A 22,023-nucleotide genomic window follows, 5' to 3' on the forward strand; every position below is an offset into this window, starting at 1 on the left:
ACTTTCATCTCCCACCTCACCCAAAGCCATTCACCAGGAAAGAGGACATCTTACAATTTTGTGGAAAGGGGAAATCTCCATCTTTCAGCAGACAGACAACCCCTCACCTCATCTCACACACATATCCATCACCCTTTCCCTGAAGGAGTTTCCAGACTCACCAGAAAGCTGGCTCCGATGCGTAAGGCCCCAGTTCCAGAAATGGTCTGCACGGTGACATACTGCGGGAGAGAGAAAGCAGTGAGGCAAGGGAGGGCCACTCCATCAAACAGGGTTTGGTCCTGGGAACCTCATATGGTTTCCCAAGCACTGACAGGAATGGACCCTGAGCACAGAGCTGGAAGTAATCCCTGAGTACTACTAGGTGTGACCTAAAACCAAACAACAAAGAGATTTTCCACTTCATGTTCCCCCAGCAGATGTCATCTCACTTTCCAACTCCTTCCCTCCCTCCCTCCCTCCCTCCCTCCCTTCCTCCCTCCCTCCCTCCCTCCCTCCCTCCCTCCCTCCCTCCCTCCCTCCCTTCCTTCTTTGTCTCTCCTTTCTCTCCTTTCTTCCTCCCTCTCTCATTCTCTTTTTGTGTTTGATTTTTGGGTCATACCTGATGGGGCTTAGGGATCACTTACTGGGGCATAACCTGGGGTGTTAGGATTGAACTAGACTGACTGTATGCAATGCAAGGGTGCTACCCACTGTACTATATTTCTGGCTAACATTAATACCTCGCCTCACTGATGCAGAAGTGAATTCTTTATGGCCTGTTACTAGTCTGAGAAACTTTCAGGGCAAGACTTACTCTCCTGAAAGATATGGGTGCTCCAACACTACACTACTGAAACTCAGTCATAAACAAGGTTGTAATTTTGTATCTCACGGTGATTCCAAAAACAAAAAAAATAAAAGCAAGCACATGTCTGGGTTCATAGTGCTTGAGCACATGTGGCCCTCGTCTCCCTCCTTGAGATGTGTTTTCCTGCTTTCACGGTAGGGGCTCCCTTTGTCTTAGGAGAAGCTGGAACTCTCTCTTAAGGGAATTACTCGTTACTCTCTCTTTATATATATAGATATAGATATATAGATATAGATATAGATATATGTATTGGTTTTCGGGTCACACTCAGCGCTCGGGGTTACTCCTGGCTCTGTGCTCTGAAATTGCTCCTGACGGGCTTGGGGGACCATATAGGATGCCAGGTCTGGAACCCACACCTGTCCTGGGTTAGCCACATGCAAGGCAAACTCCCTATTATCACTGTGCTATCCGGTCACTCTCCTTCTTTCTAATCTGCTCCCTCCCCTTCTTCAGCACTTCCAAATAAAGCCTGTTTTTACTTAAAAAAAAAAAAAATCCAAACAGAGCAAAACTTAACTCTACTCCAGAATGAAAAAGAGAAAAAAAGAGTAAGTAGTTATTATATTACTCTAGAATTTTACAAAACTGAATGCCTTTCTGAGTGGCGAAGTTCCTGCCTGAGCTAAACTTTTTTCAAATCGGACAACTTTAAGCGGTAATATAACACAGATAAGAATTGCTCAGGGGTTACTCCTGGCTGTCTGCTCAGAAATAGCTCCTGGCAGGCACGGGGGACCATATGGGACACCGGGATTCGAACCAACCACCTTTGATTCTGGATCGGCTGCTTGCAAGGCAAACACCGCTGTGCTATCTCTCCGGGCCCTCGAGTTATTTTTTAAAGGCATCATGGAGATAATAGTTCAGGGGGTATGGCATTTTCTTGTACCTGGCTGACCTGGGTCAGCCCTGAACACCACTAGAAAGGACCAAAAATACTCTATCCCCCAAAAAGGGGGGTATCACAGGATTGGAAATTTTTTGGGGGAGGCCTATACTTGATACTGAAGAGTTACTTCTGGCTCTGTACACAGGAATTACTCCTGTGGTACATGGGGGGGACCATATGGGATACCAGGAATCCATGTTGGCCACATACAAGGCAAGCACCCTAACCCTATGTTGTCACTCTGGCCCCAGGGCTGAACAGACAGTTCCAGCAAGGAAGACCCTAACCTAGCATGCAGCTGATCCTGGCTTGATCCCTAGCACCACTAGAATTAAGCTGTGAACACATCCTCTTTTTATCCATCAGTGTTCTTGAACCTTGCCCTCCCCCCAGCCCCCTTTTCTCACACCTGCAGGAATGCCTCTGCTGCTTTCTCTCAAGCAAACATTACTTCAAATCCCACCCCCCATGTTACCTCACCCATCCCCTAAGGGGGCACCACAGATCTAAAAGGCTTCAAAATCTATTGGTTTGGGGAAGTGAATTATAGGGTGGAAAAACCCACTGAATAAATATTTTGCTATGGCTCAGGGGCCACACCTGCTGGTGCTGAGTTGACCAATCAGTGCCAGGGACTGAACCTGGTCTCCTATGTGCACAGTCTGAGCTTTGGCCCTGAGCCATCTCTCTGATTCACAGATTGTTCAATAAGTCAGTTTGCCTGTGTCTGGAAACTTTGTTTTGTTTTGTGTGTATATGTGTGTGTTTTTTGTTTCTTTGTTTTTGGACCACACTTGCTGGTGCTTAGGTATCACTCCTGGCTCTGCATTCAGAAATCACCCCTGGCAGGCTTAGGGGATCATATGGAATGCCAGGGATTGAACCTGGGTCAGCCACATGCAAGGCATTTTCCCTACCCACTGGGCTATAGCTTCAGTCCGTGTCTGGAGATTTTGGATAGAAAGAAAAAAAAACAAACCACAACACGGGGTTTATTTAGCCCTGATAGTACCTGTTATCTACAAAGGAGTAGGAATTTATAAAAGATCAGGCAAAGGTGATGTTATTGTAAGATTAGTCAAAGTGCTGATCCACCTGGTATGTGTGCTTTGCATGTGGGAGACCTGGGTTCAGTCTCTGGCTCCACACAATACTATCCCAGCACAGCTGGGAGTGCCTAAGGAAAAACAAGCAAGGCCAATTTCACAGGCTGAAATTGGCCACAAGGACACAGTGAAGGATTAACTGGTGGCAGATTCTGTGCATCTTTTCAGCACCCTGGAATAGAGGCTGCGTGCTTTTCCCTAAGTTTATGACCTGTGGACTTAGCTCAGTCCTGTGAATAACTGTGTTTATTTTGGCCCTAGAGTTGGTGAAAACTAAAATATTGGTTTATTTTGCTATTTTGTGTTTTTCCTCTGACTTAGCCCAGAAAAATATTCAGATCTATAAATGTATCTATTAAGTATATTTGTCTCCAATGGAATAGGATACTTGAATCCACAGGAAAGGAAGGGGAGGGGTGGAATAAGGGTGGGGGGCTATCTTCTGCCACTTGTAAACAAAGGCTCCTGCCTCCCCCCCCAACATAGTTTAAATATCTTTATTTAAATACAGTGATTACAAACGTGACTGTATTTGGGTTTCAGTCACAAAAAGAACATCTCCCCCCACCAGTGCAACATTACCACCACCAATGCACCCCAACTCCCTCTACCCACACCCCCTGCTTATATTCGAGACAGCATTCTACTTCTCTCACTCATTACATTGTCATGGTTGTTGTTCTTTCCTCATAGTTCTGGTGCAAAGGATTAGCAGGGGTGGGCAGGCAGCAGCCAATTCCCAGAACCGCTTGTTCGCTGTTTGGATGGCTTCTGGGAACTGTCTCCTGCCTTCTGTCCCCACCTACTAGAAGCTTTGGACACCAGAAAGAGGGCTAACTAAGCTAAATTGTTTAGCCTGCCTTCTTTAGTTTTTCAGTCGTACTCAGGTAAGTTAAGGGACCATTCCTGACTTTGTGCTCAAGAGTAATCCCTGGTAGTACTTGGGGATCATGTGTTGCCAGGGATTCAAACTGTGGCTGGCTACTTCAAGGTCACTTGGCATTTCTTTCCTTTTCTTTTCAGTTTTTGGGTCACACCTGGCAGCGCTCAGGGATTACTCCTGGCTCCAGGCAGGCTTGGGGGACTATATGGGATGCCGGGATTCGAACCAATGACCTGCATGAAAGGCAAATGGTCTACCTCCATGCTATCTCTCTGGCCCCTCTTTCCTTTTTTTTAGTAAAAAAGGGAGACAGCTGGTGATGTCAGGAATTACTTCTAGAGGGCTCAAGAAAAGGTTGTCTGGCATTTTCCCTTTTTCTTTTGTTTTATTTGGGTCATACCTGGCAGAGACCACATGGGATGCAAAAGATCAAATCTGGATCAACTGTGTGTAAGGCAAGCTCCCTATCTGCTGAACTATTGCTCTTGTTCATTCCTGGCATTTCTAAAGCATATTAAATGTAAAATAAACAGAAATACACAGGGACAAAACTGTGCCAATTCCATTCATGAAAGTACTAATATGTTTTTGGAATAACCGCTATAGTCTAGGATTGCTAATAAATAAAATGTTTATATTTTGTTTAAAAATCATCATTCAAAAGCAGTACCCCTTGGGGGACAGTCTGTGTGTCTTACCCGGCCACTTTTCAACACTTCATTGTTCTCGCCCAGGGCTAGTTCCGCAGACGATTTACAGAAGTCGGCCAGACCTCCGATGGGCAGGTATTCTTTGTCCAAATTTTTTGCAGCAATCTGGGCCTCTGCCTAGAAAGGGAAAATTTACATCCATTTAGTTTCTTTTCCTGAGCTGGTATCACAGTGAACAATAGTTAGTGTTTTATAAGTATATGTCACCCCCTCCCAGGCCAAAATTCTAATCTCACCTGGAGAGGCGGACAGCCCATTGTGGAAGCTAACAAAGGGGTTGCCTTTGGGGTGTAAGAGGGCTCTGGAGAGAGAAGCAAGAAGTGGCTGGAGGAGTTGGCAGCATGGAGGGATAAGAAACAGGTTTAAGGGGCCAGAGAGACAGCATGAAGGGAAGGCGTTTGCCTTTCATGCAGAAGGTCATTGGTTCGAATCCCGGCATCCCATATGGTCCCCCGAGTCTGCCAGGAGCGATTTCTGAGCCTGGAGTCAGGAGTAACCCCTGAGTGCTGCCAGGTGTAACCCAAAACAAAAAAAAACAAAAAAAAAAAAAACAAAAAACAACAACAACAACAACAACAAACAAACCCCAAAACAAAACAAAAAACAGGTTTAAGTTCAGAGTGGCTTATGAAGCCTGCTTAAAAGATTAGAACAACAACAAAAAACATTAAAAAAAATATGTGGCCTATTTTTTTTTTTTTTTTCGGTTTTTGGGTCATACCCGGCAGTGCTCAGGGGTTACTCCTGGCTTCACGCTCAGAAATCGCTTCTGGCAGGCTCGGGGACCATATGGGATACCGGGATTTGAACCGATGACCTTACCTCCATGCTATCTCTCCAGCCCCCATATGTGGCCTATTAATAAAAAAGCTTCATATCTCCTGAACGTAACTGGCTGTGAGGTTTTTCTTTGCTGCTACCCTGAACCGGCAGACCTGCCGGCTGGAAGGTGTTGCAGGCGCCTGGCCTGGGCTGGAGAAGAAAGGCCTCTAAGATCCATCTCACTTTCATCCACCACCATCCAGGACTCTATAATTATTATGTAATTCTACATACATCCTTTTTCTAATTTTTTGTTTTGTTTTGGACACCTGACTGTCCTCAGGGGTTACTCTCGTTCTGAACTCAGGAATTATTCCTGGCTGGCTTGCGGGACCATAAACAGGGTGCCAGGAATTGAATGTGGGCTGGCAGTATACAAAGTAAATGCCCTATCTGCTGTACTGTCACCCCACTCGGGCCCATCTTTTTCTAATTTGGAGCTAGTGTCTAAAAAGGAAAAGTATAGGGGCCGGGCGGTGGCGCTGGAGGTAAGGTGCCTGCCTTACAAGCGCTAGCCAAGGAACGGACAGCGGTTCGATCCCCTGGCGTCCCATATGGTTCCCCCAAGCCAGGGGCGATTTCTGAGCACATAGCCAGGAGTAACCCCTGAGCGTCAAACGGGTGTGGCCCAAAAACCAAAAAAAAAAAAAAAAAAAAAAAGGAAAAGTATAATACTAAATATTTTATACTATAGAATAGAAATAGTTTTTACTTTTATTTTACTGCTTTTTTTTTTTTTTTTTTGGTCACACCCAGTTACGCTCAGGAGTTACTCCTGCTATGCGCTCAGAAGTCGCTCCTGGCTTGGGGGACCATATGGGACACCGGGGGATCGAACCACGGTATGCCCTAGGCTAGCGCTGGCAAGGCAGACACCTTACCTCTAGCGCCACCGCACAGGCCCCTATTTTACTGTGTTTTATTACTTTCTGAAAGGGTGTTACATGTCTTAGCATTTAACATAAAATGGCTGGGTTTTTTATTTGTTTGGCTAGTTGTGTCCAGAGGCTACTCCTAGCTCTGTGCTTTCCTTGGGGGACAATGGGGTTCTCAGATGATTAAACATCAGCTTCCTGCATGCAAAGCATACACTCAGTCCACCGAACCCTCTCTGGATCCAAAATGGAGAGAAAGATTTAGAAAAAATAAAATAATTTTTTTTGGGGGGCACACCCAGCAGTTCTCAGGGGTTACTCCTGGCTCTACACTCAGAAATCGCTCCTGGCAGGTTCGAGGGACCATATGGGATGTTGGGAATTGAACCTACGTCATTTCTGGGTCGGTCACGTGCAAGACAAACGTCCTACCGCTGTGCTATCTCTCTGGCCCCAGAAAAAAATACATTCAAATATCTAGAGAGGGGCTGGGGATGTCAATGGTGAAGTACCGCCTTGCACATACAGGGTTAAGATTTAATCCTGGCGCTGTAAAACAAATATAACAAAGTAAGTCCCTACTTCACCCAGCCATCCTTTTCCAGGTAACTGATAAAAGATGCATATCTGGGTCAGAGGGACAGATCAACATTTTATCGATCAATAGGCTGGAATGTTTCATCCACAGCATCACACATTCCTGAAGAACATCAGGAGTGATCCTGAGCACTGAATGGGGAGTAACCCCTTAGTAACAGGGAGTGTTAAAAAAACCAAAAACCTCATTTGCAAAGGATATTTGAATGGGTTGATGGTTTATTTATACTAATAAAAATGTCAAAACTTATTGAATTGTCTACTATAAATCATCACACTTCAATAAAACTATAATAAAATATAGATAGATGTAAGATGATAACATTTAGCTAAATGTACTTGAGAAGCACTTCCAGGAAGATGTCAAGTTTGAGCACTTCAGAGCTAATATTAACAGCTAGAGATCTTCATCCTTTGAGGCCAGAAGACCCTGAGCAGTTGCTGCCTGCTAAATAGGGGAAACAACTACTGTACAATATTTAATTACTGGGATGAAGAGATAATGTAGGAAAGGATGCAGTAACAGTAGTAAAACTTAATGACTACTCTATTATTATTTTTATATTTGGGCCATACCCAGTGGCACTCAGGGGTTACTCCTGACTCTGAGCTCAAAAATCACTCCTGGCAGGAGCTGGAACAATAGAACAACAGTAAGGTATTTGCCTTGCATGCAGCCAACACAGGATAGACTCCGGTTCTAATCCCGGCATCCCATATGGTCCCCTGAGCCTGCCAGGAGAAGCGACTTCTGTGCCCAGAGTAACCCCTGAGCACCGCCAGGTGTGACCCAAAAACCAACACAACAACAAAAAATTCACTCCTGGCAGGCTTGAGAGAAAATATAGGATACCAGGGATTAAACTCAGGTCAGCCACATGCAAGGCAAATGCCATCCCCAGTATGCTATCGTTCTAGTCCCTTATTGACAACTTTAAACCAAAGTTGTTTGGATACATTTATTTGTTTGGGCCATTCCTGGAGGAGCTCTGGGCTTACTGTTGGCTTGGCTGTGTGTTCAGGGATCACTACTAGTGGGCTCAGGGAACCACTTGGGATGCTGAGGATAAATAGTAAAGACTAGCTCACTGTACTATGATCCCTAGCCCAGTGGTTTCCAGGGGCTGGGGAGGCAGCTCACAATGATAGAGTATAGGCTTTGCCTACATGAAGCCTAGGTTCCATTCCTATCAGTACATACGCTCATGGGCAGTGAGTTAGCCTGTGGCACAGCATACAGCTTGGATGATTAGTGCTATCCTGTAGAAGGAGATTTCTCTCACCTCATTCCCTGAGCCCCATTCTACTGTATAGGGCACCAAATTATCACCACCTGCTTTTAAACGTGACAGAGATACAAATTCCCTTTATTTATTTATTTATTTATTTATTTATTTATTTATTTATTTATTTATTTATTTTTGGGCCATACCCAGTGACGCTCAGGGGTTACTTCTGGCTATGCACTCAGAAATCACTCCTGACTTGGGGGGGCCATATGGGATGCCGGGGGATCGAACTGCAGTCTGTCCTAGATTAGCGCGTGCAACGCAAACACACTACTGCATGTGCCACTGTTCCGGCCTCCACATTCCATTTTATTGGTGGACACGTGAAGGGAACACGGGTTTCTTTTCAAACAATGGCTTGTGGCATGCTCAGCAGGAGGGGACATACCCTGAGTTGTTAGAGGCCCTGGGTTTGGACCCTAGCATGGACTAAAGAGCAGGACAAAATGCCAAAAATGATTCCACAGCTCAATGAGAAAATGGAGAACAGGCTTATGCTGAGTGGCACAGTGAAGGGTAATAGCATCCTCAAAGAGATGTTTCCATTACCCAGGGACGTATTTACAGTTTTGGTCCTGGGGCCATGGAATAGCTCAAACATGCAATGCAAAAGGCCTATGCTGGATCCTTGGAACACTGTTCCACTATCTCCCAGCACTGAGCCAGGAGTTGCTCCCAATCACCACTGTTTGTGCTCCACCAAGCCCTACTCCCCCAAATCCTTGGTCCTTCAGAACACGTTCACGATTTTTTTTTTTGTCAGGATGCCACATCCAGTGAGATAGGGATTACTCCTGGCTTTGTAGTCAGGGATCACTGCTGGTGGTGCTCAGGGGATATATAGGGTACCAGGGATAGAATCTGGGCTGACTGTGTGCAAGGCACTTAAGCACCTTAACCCTTGTATTATTTCTCTGGCTGTGTCCCCAGGACTAAACATGAAACTAATCCTGTTTGCTAGATAATCACAGACATTCAGTCTGGGAATGGGCTATGTGATCCCAGCCTCTGGCTTTATAGCCAAGGGCAACAAGACAGCTCAGTAGACCTGCTGGATTTGGGCTTGGACAGCCTGCTGGGGCAGGTACTAGGGATTGGTAATAGGAGGCTCCTCAGCCAGTTCCCTTACAGGACTGCACAGGCCTGCCTGCTTCAATATGCATCCTGTAAAGAACGTATAGAAAGGCCCTAGGATATGTCATGGGTGTTGAGACTCTGAATTGCCTATGGACTTTGTTTCTTTCTGTGTGTGTGTGGGTGGGGGCGCAGTGCCACACTTGGCAGTGCTCAGGGCTTACTCCTGGCTCTGTGCTCAAGGATTCATTCCTGATGGGGCTGTTGGGGGTAGGGTGTGGGGGAAAGAATCATATATGATGAACCAGGGCAAGGCGCATGCAAGTCCCCTACACATTGTACCATCTGTCTGGCCTGGCAATGCCCATGTGGTGGCCCAACACAGCAAAGCTGCTCTATGCACTTTTTTTGTTTGTTTGTTTGTTTTTGGACCACACCGGGCAGTGCTCAGGGTACCATATGGGATGCTGGGATTCGAAGCACTGTCCTTCCGTATGCAAGGCAAACACCTTACCCTCCATGCTATCTCTCCGGCTCCGCTCTATGCACTTTTGAGATTAGCAGGGGAACACACATACAGAAAACTTATCTTAATGATTCTGTTTTTATCTGGCATTGCCAAGGATAGCACCCAGGGCCTCACATATGTAAGACAAGTCTGTATTGTAGAACTATGCCCCTGGCCCTAAAGCTCATAATAAGAATCCATCCAAGAAAAAGCTTCGTAAGTCAAGGGTCTGTGTTTATAGAAACTGGCAGCTACTACTCTTGAGTAACCTGCCTCTCTTTGGTCTCTCCTCAAGCTCTGCCCTCAGCACAGGGGAGTTGGTTTCAGATTACAGTTGTTCTGTTGATGTTGTGACCCAGCAGAGCCAGTTGTCCCTTAACTCTCATCTCAGCTTTGTGTGCTTCTGTGTAGGAGTTCCCTTTTGTGGGTTCATCCCACGCCAGCAGGAAACAGACATATACTCACCTTCCGGACACTAGGAAGCACGTAAGGTTTTCCATTATCATCCCGGTAGGCGCCCACGCCTAGATTCATCTTCTTGCTGTTGGTGTCTCTCTTAAAGGCTTCTGTGACTCCCAGGATGGGATCTGGGGGTCCCATCTCCACATGGGTCCACCAGGAACTAAAATGGTTAATACAAGATATCAGTCAAGGTAGCTAGATGTCTATGGCTAGAGACACCTTAAATATATTAAAATTTCATTTCTACAGATGTTATACTGAGCACAGAATTAGGGGCATAAGTGATAATGGAGAAGACTTTAAAGCTGAAGAGCAGAAAAGGTGTATGACTTCTGTACAACTGCTATGAGCAGCAGAGGCAGAGGGTGGGGTGGGATGAAAACTTAAGTCATTCTGGGAAAGAAAGCGATGAGGGAAGAAAGAATGAGAATGTAGGTGTACGGGTATACAAAGTAGTTCAAGCCTGACCCAACGGAAGTTGTTTATTTGAATCCTGAACAAAAAATCCTAACAATTTCAGGCATCTTTTTGTTGATTATTATTTTTTTTTTTTGGAGGGGGCCACAACTAAGGGTGCTCGAGGATTACATTTAGCTCTGTATTCAGGAATTAATCCTGGCAGTGCTCAGGGCACCCTCTGGGATGCTAGGGATCAAACTAGGTGAGCTGCGTGCAAGTCAAGCACCTTATCTGCTGTACTATCAATTTCAGGTATCTTTCATCTAAAATAATCTTTGAGTAAAAAAGAGTGCTTTCTTCTACAGGGGAAAATAAGCAAGAAACTTTTTGGGGGGGTTGTTTTTAGGTCACATCCAGCAATGTTCAGCGTTACTCCTGGTTCTGCATTCAGGAATCACTCCTGGAGGTGCCTGGGAACCATAATGGGTGCCAAGGATTGGAACCGAGTCAGCTGTGTGCATGGCAAATATCCTACATGTTGTACTACTGCTCCGGCCCCAACAAGCTTTGTACCTCATTTTCTATTGTAGAAAAGCAAGTCTTCATGATCTCCTAGAACACACAGTAAGAACCTGCAATAAGCACAGAACTAAGAGCAAGAGACAGAGTCACTTTCTAGCAGATTAATTCAGCGTGGCAAGCAGTCGAGATTTAAAAATAGTGCAGAGTGTGGGTTGATACGGTGTTAAAGACAGGCTCAGGATACAGGAGAGTATTTATGGAAGACAAGACTTACTAGCCTGGAAGGGAGGAGAATGCACAGACTTGGGAAGCTTCCTGGAGGAGTTGACTCTGAAGGTGAGTGCAAAGGATGAAAAGAGAAAAAGATATTCCAAGCAGAGGCATAATAATAATAAAGGCCGAGGGTAAGAAAGAACTGGGATGTGTTATGGTAGAACATGGGAGTTAAAGAAATCAGGTTCTAGATTATTCATTTTTAATTTTTTTCTGGACCACACTCAGAGTTGCTCAAGGGTTATTCCTGCCCCTGCCCTCAGAAATTACACTTGGCAGGCTTGGGGGACTACATAGAATGCTGATGATCAAACCTGGGTTGTCCCTGTGAAAAGAAAACGCCCTACCCTGTTACTGCTCTGGCCCCAGGTTCTAAATTACTTAAAGGCCAGAGTATCAGTTTGTAGGAATCATTTATCCCATCTCAACTAGAACATTCCAGCTGGGCAGAGTAAAATCTTTCTGTGTTCACTGGGAGACAAGCTCAATGATCACTTCATCAGTATATCTTTTCCAGCACTACCCTGTGGAATCTCTGTGCAGCCAGCATTCACACACCTGGCTCCTACGCAAGGCTCCCAGGAAGAAAGTGAAGTCTAATGCTCTCCCAACAAGCTGAGACTTGCCTCAGTCGCAAGAGATTTAAGTGGTATGTACTGCCTCACTGGACCTAAGGGGCAGCTTATCCCATTTTTCAGGGGATGTACCAGATTTTCTCTTTAAGAGCTCACTTTGCGCAATCCTTAGATTTAAGGAACGCCTGTCAGCTGTGGAGTATAGATGAGTCGGTGGATTATTCAAGTGTCAGCTTTCCTTATCTGTAAAATGGGGCAAGACAACCTAGAGTACATGGTTGGTTACAAGGTGGAAAGGAGTCATTAAAATAATAGTCTAGCGGGGCCGGAGAGATAGCATGGAGGTAAGGCGTTTGCCTTTCATGCAGGAGGTCATCGGTTCGAATCCCGGCGTCCCATATGGTCCCCCGTGCCTGCCAGGAGCAATTTCTGAGCCTGGAGCCAGGAATAACCCCTGAGCACTGCCGGGTGTGACCCAAAAACCAAAAAAAAAAAAAAAAAAAAAAAAATAATAGTCTAGCACGGAGTGCCTGCTTGATCTTGGTATCACTGTAACAAAATTATTTTAGTGAACTTTTACTTGTAACCACCATGTTAGAACAGAGTCTGGAGATGTCAGAACGCAAATAATTCATGGGGCTGATGTAGGTCTTTTCTGTTTGCTGAATGCGATTTAAGTTTTTTCTTCTGAATACCTCATTAGCTCTACTGTGAGAGCTCAAAAATCTTCCTCCTGCTTTTCCATTGTTCTAGGCTGTGTTGTTATCTAGTATTTAAGTGACAGCAGATCACAATTATTTGGAAGCAATGTCTGAACAGGGCCTCAAGGAAGTGCCCCCACACTTCAGATTCTGAAAACAAGCAGTCACTTTCCTACTGATATCATTTTTGTAAAAAGTATTTTGAATGTTATGGATTTGATAAAGCATGTTTCCTGTAAGTGATTTTCATTTTCAAAAAGATGGTAGTTGGGCTGTAGAGATAATAGACAGAAGCTGGGGTTCTAATCTGGCATGAGGCCGACACAACCTCAAATCCCCGAGCACTGTAGGGTGTGGTCCAATCAATGTCTGGACCCAACACCTCCAATATTTGTCCTTAAGGCCTTTAACTGGAGATAGCAGAGGCACATGCTGCTACCAGTACAGAAGGCACTACTCTTGGTCAGTGGCATCCCATCCTGAAAAACATTTGTCAAGTTCTTTAAGAAGTAGGGTTGGGGGGCCGGAGAGGTAGGTTGGGGGACCGGAGAGGTAGAATGGAGGTAATGTGTTTGCCATGCATGCAGAAGGTCGGTGGTTCAAATCCTGGCATCCCATATGGTCTCCTGAGCCTGCCAGGACTGATTTCTGAGTACAGAGCCAGGAGTATCCCCTGAGCGCTGCCAGGTGTGACCCAAAAACCAAAACCAAACCAAACCAAAAAAAGAACCCAGGTTGGAGATAGTACAGTGGGCAAGGCACTTGCTTTGCATGCTGCTGACTTGGGTTTGATCTGCTGCACTGCATTTGGTCCTCCAAGTAAAAGAACTAGGAATATGATCTGAGCATTGCCAGGTATGGCCCTGAATATACCCCACTCTTTAAAAAAAAAAAAACAACTCCAAAACAAGCCAAGACCAAAAGTAAATGACCCCCACAATCCCACAAATAAATTCTAACATCAAATTTGAGAACATAATTGAATCTCAACTAAAATATAAGAACAGAGCCAATCAATAACATAATCAAATTCATTACTTCATTCCAGAAAGATAAAGACTGGGGCACAGATAGCTCAAAGGGCTGTAGCACAAACTTTGGCTCCTGGAGCCCCAGGTTCAAATTCTAGGTACCATATGATTCCCCATCCTCAACAGCTGGTTGGGTACTCCCTACCCCTACCAAGGATAATTATTAAACACACACTGTAAGAACCGTTTTGTATTTTATCATTGGCAGTTCTGGGGTAAAACCCAGGTCTCATGGATGCAAGGTTAATACTTTATTATTCATCCCCAACTTCAAACGTAAGTACTTGGTTTTGAAGGGATAATACTAAATGAAAATAAGAGTACTCTAGGGTTAAAACTGAATCTGACAACTGGTGAACTACTAAGAGATTCTTATCAATGCACTTTGGACATGTGCTCAAACCTTCAGCCTTTGAGCAATATTACTAGCTGAACCAAAAGATCCAGGGTCAATCAGATAAACATTTCCAATGCAAAGGCCCTGCAATTTCCTGAGGAGTCAACTTAAAGAGATAGAGAGATATTACTTCTTCGATGCTTGGGGAACCATAAAGGATGCAAGGTATTGAACATGGGTCAGCCATGTGCAAACAGCCTATCCTTTGTACTATTGTTCCTGGGCCAAGTATTTTTTGTAGTTTTTAAAATGCTTTGCCTTACATTCTGATTTTATTTATTTATTTATTTATTTATTTATTTATTTATTTATTTATTTATTTATTTATTTATTTGGTTTTTGGGTCACACCCGGCAGCGCTCAGGGGACCATATGGGATGCCGGGATTCGAACCACTGTCCTTCTGCATGCAAGGCAAACACCTTACCTCCATGCTATCTAAAGGGCCCACATTCTGATTTTAAAAGGATCAGGTATTTGTTCCTAACCACAGACCTAAAAAATAGTAAAGATCGGTCAGAGATGGTATAGCAGGTAGGGGGCACTTGCCTTGCATGCAGCTGATCTGGGTTTGATCCCTGGCATTTCCTCTGGTTCTGAGATCGCCAGGAGTGGTTCTTGAGTGCAGAGTCAGGAGTAACCCCTGAGCTCTGCTGGGTGAAACCCCCAAACAAACAAAAAAGCAAAGACAAAGACAACACTACTATTCTGATCAGTTTGGCTACTGTACAGTACTGCATAATGCCTTTCATAATACATCAGTATTAAGTATCATTACTTCTGATTTCACAAAACTTTAATTATTCCATTAAGAGTTAAATAATCAGAATTAAGAGACTTTTTTTGTTTTTTGTTTTTTTTTTGTTTGTTTTTGGGTCACACATGGTGGCACTCAGGGGTTACTCCTGGTTTTGTGCTCAGAAATCACTCCTGACAGGCACGGGGGACCATATAGGATGCCAGGATTCAAACTACTGTCCATCCTGAATTGGCTGCATGCAAGGCTAACACCCTACCACCGTGCTATCTCTCTGGCCCCCAGAATTAAGAGACCTTTTTCAGGGTCACATTGGCAGTATTCAGGGTTTACTCTTTGGTAGGGCTGCATCAAGGCAAATGCCCTCACTGCAGTACTATCTCTCTGGCTCTGTAAGACATTTTTGTTTCTGCATCCATATAATAGGGGAAGACGAAAAAGGAAAATGAGTCAGCTGCTCAAACTGAACGACTAAAGGTCAGACCCATAGGGATCATCACCAGGCCTGGTAAAGTGAAAATGTGGACTACCCAGCAAATATACCACTAACATCTCCCTACTTTTCTGTAAATTCTGGTTAAATGGGCCGGGCGGTGGCGCTAAAGGTAAGGTGCCTGCCTTGCCTGCGCTAGCCTTGGACGGACCGCGGTTCGATCCCCCGGTGTCCCATATGGTCCCCCAAGCCAGGAGCAACTTCTGAGCACATAGCCAGGAGTAACCCCTGAGCGTTACCGGGAGTGGCCCAAAAACCAAAAAAAAAAAAAAAAAAAAAAAAAAAAATCTGGTTAAATGCGAGAGAGGTAGCTCAGGAAATAGCCTAAATAGCTAATGTAGTGCCTCTGATACATATGCATTCACACTAAAGGATAAAAGATCATGTCTCTGTTTCATTCCGTGAGAACAAATGTCTCAAACCACTCTTCTTTGTACTCCTTCTGTTCTCTAAACGAGGCAGAGGCACAAGTGTTCCCCCTGCCCCCCCCCCCTTTCTGGTCCCCTAAGTAGCCAGCCCTAAAGAGCACACCTTGAGAAGAGGCCAAGAAGGAACCAAATCAGGGAGAAAAAGGAAGAGTAAAACGCCTGGGCACAACGGTGCAGCCGGGCTGGCTCCAAAAAGGACAAGCTGTACTGCTGGCTTGAGATCAGCCAAAGGCCAAAGCATGTCAGAGCGGCCAAGGCTAAACTCTCCAGAGGAAGAATATCTATCTAGTCGGGGTGGCCCAAGGCTCTCTCTTCTTTGGTTGCTCATACAGACACTACCCCAACTGGGCTTCGAGAGAGAGAGAATTGACGCACCAGACAGTGGGCTCCACAGGGGGAAGCCTTTTTTAGGCTCCTCTTTCTCGGTGCCACTTGTCACACCATTGGGAAATTAACCATTTGTCATGCTTGGAAGTGGCCCGGGTCCCTCCCACACTGGCTTTATTCCCACTCCACCAATTTGCAACATTTGGTCCAGGATTTTGGCTCGGAGGATTGGAACAGGAGTGACGAAATCTGGACTAAATGAAAAGAGCCGGCAGGGCATGATGGAGAGGAAAAGCGGGAAATTCCCTACGGCTGGGCATCTTGGGGCTTTTTAACCATAATAATGAAAAAATAAAAATAAAAGAGGTGCGATACACCTCTATTCTTTCCCACCATGAGGCCATGTGGCAGGATGTCAAAGGGGTGGCACCAGGGGAGGGAGGAAGATGCCACGGGCCAAGGTCACACACAGGATGCAGGAGAAGAAAATCGGGCTCTGGGGGGGACCTTTTCACTGTCTTTCCATTGCTTCTTTTCACGGTCTGCAACCCTAATAGCTGCCAGCCGTGGTCCCGACCACTGGGCCTGAGCACTGCGCGAGCCTTGACAGGTGTGCCCGCCGCCCTCGCTTAGGAGGGCTAGTCAAGGACACGCGGCCCCTCGGAGCCGCAGCCAATCAGCTAGCAGCAGCCCGAGCGCCGCAGCCAATCAGCGCGTGAGCTGGGCCAGGCACCCGCAGCCCCTCGACCCCCTCCCCCCGCACGGCGCTCTTCTGCTTTTCGTGACCTCTTACCCTTGAGCGTCCGGGACTCCGGGTGCCCCAGAAGTCCAAACTTCCTTAACCTAGGGGTCCGCGTTTGCACGCTCTCCAGCGGTTCAGGGGCCAGGGTAGAGGAAGGCAGTAGGACCCAGAGGGCCACTGCGCCGCACAAGGTTCCATCGCGGCCTTCAGTGCAGCCGAAGGTGTGGCTGATAGGATTTGAGGGAGAGGAAAGGATCGTGGCAATGTCCCGGGGCGACGGGCAGGCCCCGGGCTCCATCTCCATCTCTCCGGCTTACCTGGCTCTGGCCGAAGCCACGGCGGCTAGGCCGGGGTGGAAGGCGGTGGCGACGCCAGCCAAGACGCGCCCGGTGTGCAGTAGGGTCATGGTGGGCGGCGGACGGGCAGTGGGCAGCTGCGGAGCCGAGCGAGGTGCGGACGAGCGAGCGCGAGGCTCCTGCGGAAAGGTAAAGGGCAGCGACTTCCCGGGCCCGAGGCTAGAGCGCCGCGCGCCGCCCGACTGCGACACAGCGACCCCTAGCGGCCGGAGCCCATCGCCGCGGCTTCTGGGCCGCCCAACCCGGAGCGTGGTGACGACAACGGGCCGCGCGGCCCCCGGCGCTGATCACGTTTCATTGACTGAACCACGGGGGAGAAAACCGAAGGTGCCCGGCAGTGAAAGTCACTTGGGAAGATGCGTCGAGTCAGTGGACTAGGAAAGCTACATGTGGCTGACTGCATGCAGCCCTGACCAAGGCGACGGACCCTTAATTTTATATACACCCCTGTTACTCTAAGAAAACGTGGGCCCTAGAGATTCCAAGAGAATGAATACTGTCTCTTCGGATCATCTGTGAGGATTAAATCAGATTATGTCTAAAGACAGGACTTGATTGAGTTAACACAGATCACCTGTTTTCCCCCCTTTTTTTGGTGACAATGCCGGTGGCAAAGCAAGCCTACCTGGAATTCAAATCCTTGCAGGTGTGTGTGTGTGTGTGTGTGTGTGTGTGTGTGTGTGTGTGTGTGTGTGTGTGTGTGTGTGTGCAATCCTTGCAGTTGTAAGCCCTCCTGGAATTCTACTCGTGTTTATCAAATCCTTGCAGTTGTGTGTGTGTGTGTGTGTGTGTGTGTGTGTGTACCCCTGGAAGCTAGAGGAGCAATTTATTGAGAAGACGGTGAACTAATGCCCTGAACAACTAGTGTTTGTCAAATCCTTGCAGTTGGAGTGTGTGTTTGTCAAATCCTTGCAGTTGGTGTGTGTGTGTGTGTGTGTGTTTGTACCCCTGGAAGCTAGAGGAGCGATCTGTTGAGAAGACGGTGACCTAATGTGTGTGTGTGTGTGTGTGTGTGTGTGTGTGTGTGTTTTGTTTTTTGGGCCACACCTGTTGGTGCTCAGGGCTCTGTTGTGCTCAGGTGTTCTTCGAAGTTCAGGACACCATGTATGGAATGCATACTCTCTACAACCCCCAATTTTTGTTTTAGGTAACATGAGTAAAATAGTGTTTAAAGTGTTGATGTACAAAGTTACTGTACCCCATCACTCCTCAAAATGCCTATAACTACTGTCCCTCAGTCTCCTCCATTCCTATCTTTCTAGCCCCTGTCCTCTCTCTGATGATGTTTGTTCATCAGTTTTGTAAACGAGGACCAAGGGTTTGTCATAATCCGAGACTAGCTTGTCTGCATGGCCACAAAAAGCAGGTTTTAGTTGTTTTTGTGTTTTTGAGTCACACTCGGCAGTGCTCAGAGATTACTCCTGGCTTTACGCTCAGAAATCGCTCCTGGCAGGCTCGGGGGATCATATGGGTTGCCCGGATTCAAACCATTATCCTTCTGCATGCAAGGCAAATGTCCTACCTCCATGCTATCTCTCCGGCTAAAAAGCATTTTTTTAAAGATTGGAGGTATGTAACTGCTGGGAATGGTCTAGCCCAATCACCCCCCCCCCATCCAAAAAAAGAAAAGCATTTTTTTGGGGGCTGGAGTGGTGGCGCTACCGGTAAGGCGTCTGCCCCAAGCCAGGAGCTATTTCTGCGTCATAGCCAGGAGTAACCCCGGAGTGTCACTGGGTGTGGCCCATAAACAAAAACAAAAACAAAAAAGGCAAAGCATTTTTATTTTGTTTTGGGGCCACACTCAGCAATGCTCAGGGATTTCTTCCAACTCTCCAGTTAGGATTACTCCTGGTGGTGCTTGGGGGACCATATGGGATGCCAGGATTGAACTTGGATTGGCCACATTCAAGGCAAGTGTGCTACTGTTTCTCCAGTTCAGAATTAATCACTATTTTGGGGGAACCCACACCTGGCAGTGCTCAGAGGTTACTTCTGGTTCTGTGGTCAGAAATTACTCCTGGCAGGCTCTGGGTCTTATATGGGATGCTGGGAATCAAACCTGGGTCGACTGCGTGCAAGACAACCACCCTACCCGATGTGCTATCGCTCCGGCCCTTGAGAATTACTCACTTTTAAAGGAAAAAGTGAATAATCTTTTTTTTTTATTGTAAGAATTTATTCAAGGGCCCGGAGAGATAGCACAGCGGTGTTTGCCTTGCAAGCAGCAGCCAATCCAGGACCAAAAGTGGTTGGTTCGAATCCCGGTGTCCCATATGGTCCCCCGTGCCTGCCAGGAGCTATTTCTGAGCAGACAGCCAGGAGTAACTCCTGAGCACCGGCGGGTGTGGCCCAACAAAACAAAACAAAACAAAAAAAAAAGAATTTATTCAAGAGACAAAATTGATTAACATAATGAGGTAAACTAACATAACATAATATAGTAACATAACATAACATAACATATAATTAATATAATATAATAATGAATAATCTTTTTTTGTTTGTTTTTGGGTCACACCTGGCAGCGCTCAGGGGTTACTCCTGGCTCTATGCTCAGAAATCTCTTCTGGCAGGATCGGGGGACCATATGAGATGCCAGATTCGAACCACCATCCTGCATATAAAGCAAAGGCCTTATCTCCATGCTATTTCTCCGGCCCCAAAAGTAAATAATTTTGAGGCCCCAATAATGGAATGATTAGAACAAGTTTTCTGTAAACAATGGTTGTTTCTCTGGCATTTTTTGTTTGTTTATTTTGATTTTCAGTTTAAGGGATTGAGGGCTATTACTTGGTCTCTGATTAGGAGTCACTCTTGGCTGTGCTCAGGGAACAAACCCCAGCTTACTGCATTCAAAGCATGTACTCAACCGTAAGAACCCAGATTTTCTTCTCCTAAATCCATGTAAGGAACTCTAGATTAAGGCAAGCCCAAACTCTAGTAAAGTGACTTTTCCTGGGGCTGGAGAGATAGCACAGCGGTAGGGCGATTGCCTGGCACACAGCTGACCCAGGACTCACGGTTGTTCCAATCCTGGCATTCCACATAGTCCCCAGTGTCTTCCAGGAGTGATTTATGAGTGAAGAGCCAAAGTAACCCCTGAGAGCGCTGGGTGTGTCCCCCCCCCAATAAGTGTATTTTTCCACTCCTAGATGAAGGCAGAGGAAGAAGTAACTTAGAAATAAAACCGAAGTTGGTGCCCTCCTGGAATAAGGAACTAGGGGTTGAGTGAGCTTGGAATATTCTTTCTGAAAGGCTCCTCTAACAACCAAAGTTTGAATCAGAGTAACCCTTGACAGCCAGTGTCTGAATCAGAGTATCCCTTGACAGCCAAGGTTCAAATCAGAGTGCCCCTAGACAACCAAAGTTGAGCCAGAAAAATCAGTGATTAATTAAGACATATATACAATGAAATGATTATACTGTTACTGCTTGTGATTTCTATATCAACTGCTTGAAGATTTGACTTGGGGTCCTTGCCAAGACCTCCTGCTTGGATGAGGCTAGGACCTCAGTTAACCAAAAAACTCCCTTTTGCACCTTGCATTATTAGAGGTGGTCTTTGACTCTCAGCACTGACATGTGTGTCAACTTGAACCCTAACAAATCCAATGAACTATTTCTCTGACATTTTCTCTAAAACTAAATAAAACTGGGTTTCTTGCCTTAGTTTAGTCCCTGTGGTAGCAGTGTGACCCAAAAACCAAATAAATAAATAAATAAAACATAAATAAATAAATACGTTAATTAAAAATGTAAAATAAAAGGGGGGGGCTGGAGAGATAGCATGGAGGTAAGGCATTTGCTTTTCATGCAGGAGGTCATCGATTCGAATCCCGGCATCCCATATGGTCCCCTGTGCCTGCCAGGAGCAATTTCTGAGCCTGGAGCCAGGATTAACCCCTGAGCACTGCCGGGTGTGACCCAAAAACCACAAAAAAACAAACAAAACAAAACAAAACAAAAACAACCTACTTGGTGTGAGAATTTAAGCTTCCTATTATTTGAAAATGTGCTTTTAACCTCTTAATATCGCCAGATTGTGGTTAAAAAAAAAAACCTGTCTGGAGTATAGGTGGGGGTGGGTGGGATGGAGGGAGATTTGGGACATTGGTGGCGGGAATGTTGCACTGGTGAAGGGGGGTGTTCTTTACATGACTGAAACCTAATCACAATCATTTATGTAATCAAGATATTCAAATAAAGAAGGAAAAAAAAAACAAAAAAAATTCTGCTGTTTGAGTTTAGGTGCAAGTACCATTGCTGGAGTAAAGATGTCAGACCTGGGAATATTTACTGGGAATATGAAATTAGGTAAAATGAAAAAGAGTTGGTGATGAGATGCAAGAAAAAGTAAAAAAGGAATCAGAAGTAATCTTGGTGTGTCAGTTAAAATGGTGGTCTGGTCATAAGAAACTTGTGGGGTTTTTTTGTTTGTTTGTTTTTGGGTCACAACCGGCAGCGCTGAGGGGTTACTCCTGGCTCTATGCTTAGAAATTGCTCTTGGCAGGCTCAGGGGACCATATGGGACACCAGGATACGAACCACCGTCCTTCAGCATGTGAGGCAAATGCCCTACCTCTATGTTATCTCTCCGGCCCCCTTAAGAAACTTATGTAAGGGCCCAGAGAGATAGCACAGCAGCGTTTGCCTTGCAAGCAGCCAATCCAGGACCACAGGTGGTTGGTTCGAATCCTGGTGTCCCATATGGTCCCCCGTGCCTACCAGGAGCTATTTCTGAGCAGACAGCCAGGAGAAACCCCTGAGCACCACCGGATGTGGCCCAAAAACCAAAAAAAAAAAAAAAAGAAACTTGTGTAAGAAACTTGCCTCACATATGATTTCAACTATAACTCTGGTTTAGATTCCTGCAATACATGTGGGTCTGAGCACTACTGAATTTGGCCCCTGAGCACAGAGCTTGGTGTAGCCCCAGTTCCCCCTCCTTGCAATT

The 22,023-nt window shown here is 45.9% G+C and overlaps 1 protein-coding gene across 1 annotated transcript in view; it reads right to left on the bottom strand.

Annotated features, from left to right (window-relative positions):
- Window positions 1-17,244, bottom strand: part of GOT2 (glutamic-oxaloacetic transaminase 2) — a 31,448-nt gene extending 14,204 nt beyond the window's left edge. Inside the window, exons 1-4 of the mRNA XM_049786133.1 lie at window positions 17,031-17,244; window positions 10,072-10,228; window positions 4,430-4,558; window positions 162-221 (exon numbers count right to left, since the gene is read on the bottom strand). Of these exons, the coding sequence (XP_049642090.1) occupies window positions 162-221; window positions 4,430-4,558; window positions 10,072-10,228; window positions 17,031-17,119 (435 nt within the window). The 5' untranslated portion in view covers window positions 17,120-17,244. The remainder of the gene's footprint in view (window positions 1-161; window positions 222-4,429; window positions 4,559-10,071; window positions 10,229-17,030) is intronic.
- Window positions 17,245-22,023: the final 4,779 nt, after the last annotated feature.

Source organism: Suncus etruscus, chromosome 14 (genome assembly GCF_024139225.1).
Source record: "Suncus etruscus isolate mSunEtr1 chromosome 14, mSunEtr1.pri.cur, whole genome shotgun sequence".
Lineage (NCBI taxonomy): Eukaryota > Metazoa > Chordata > Mammalia > Eulipotyphla > Soricidae > Suncus > Suncus etruscus.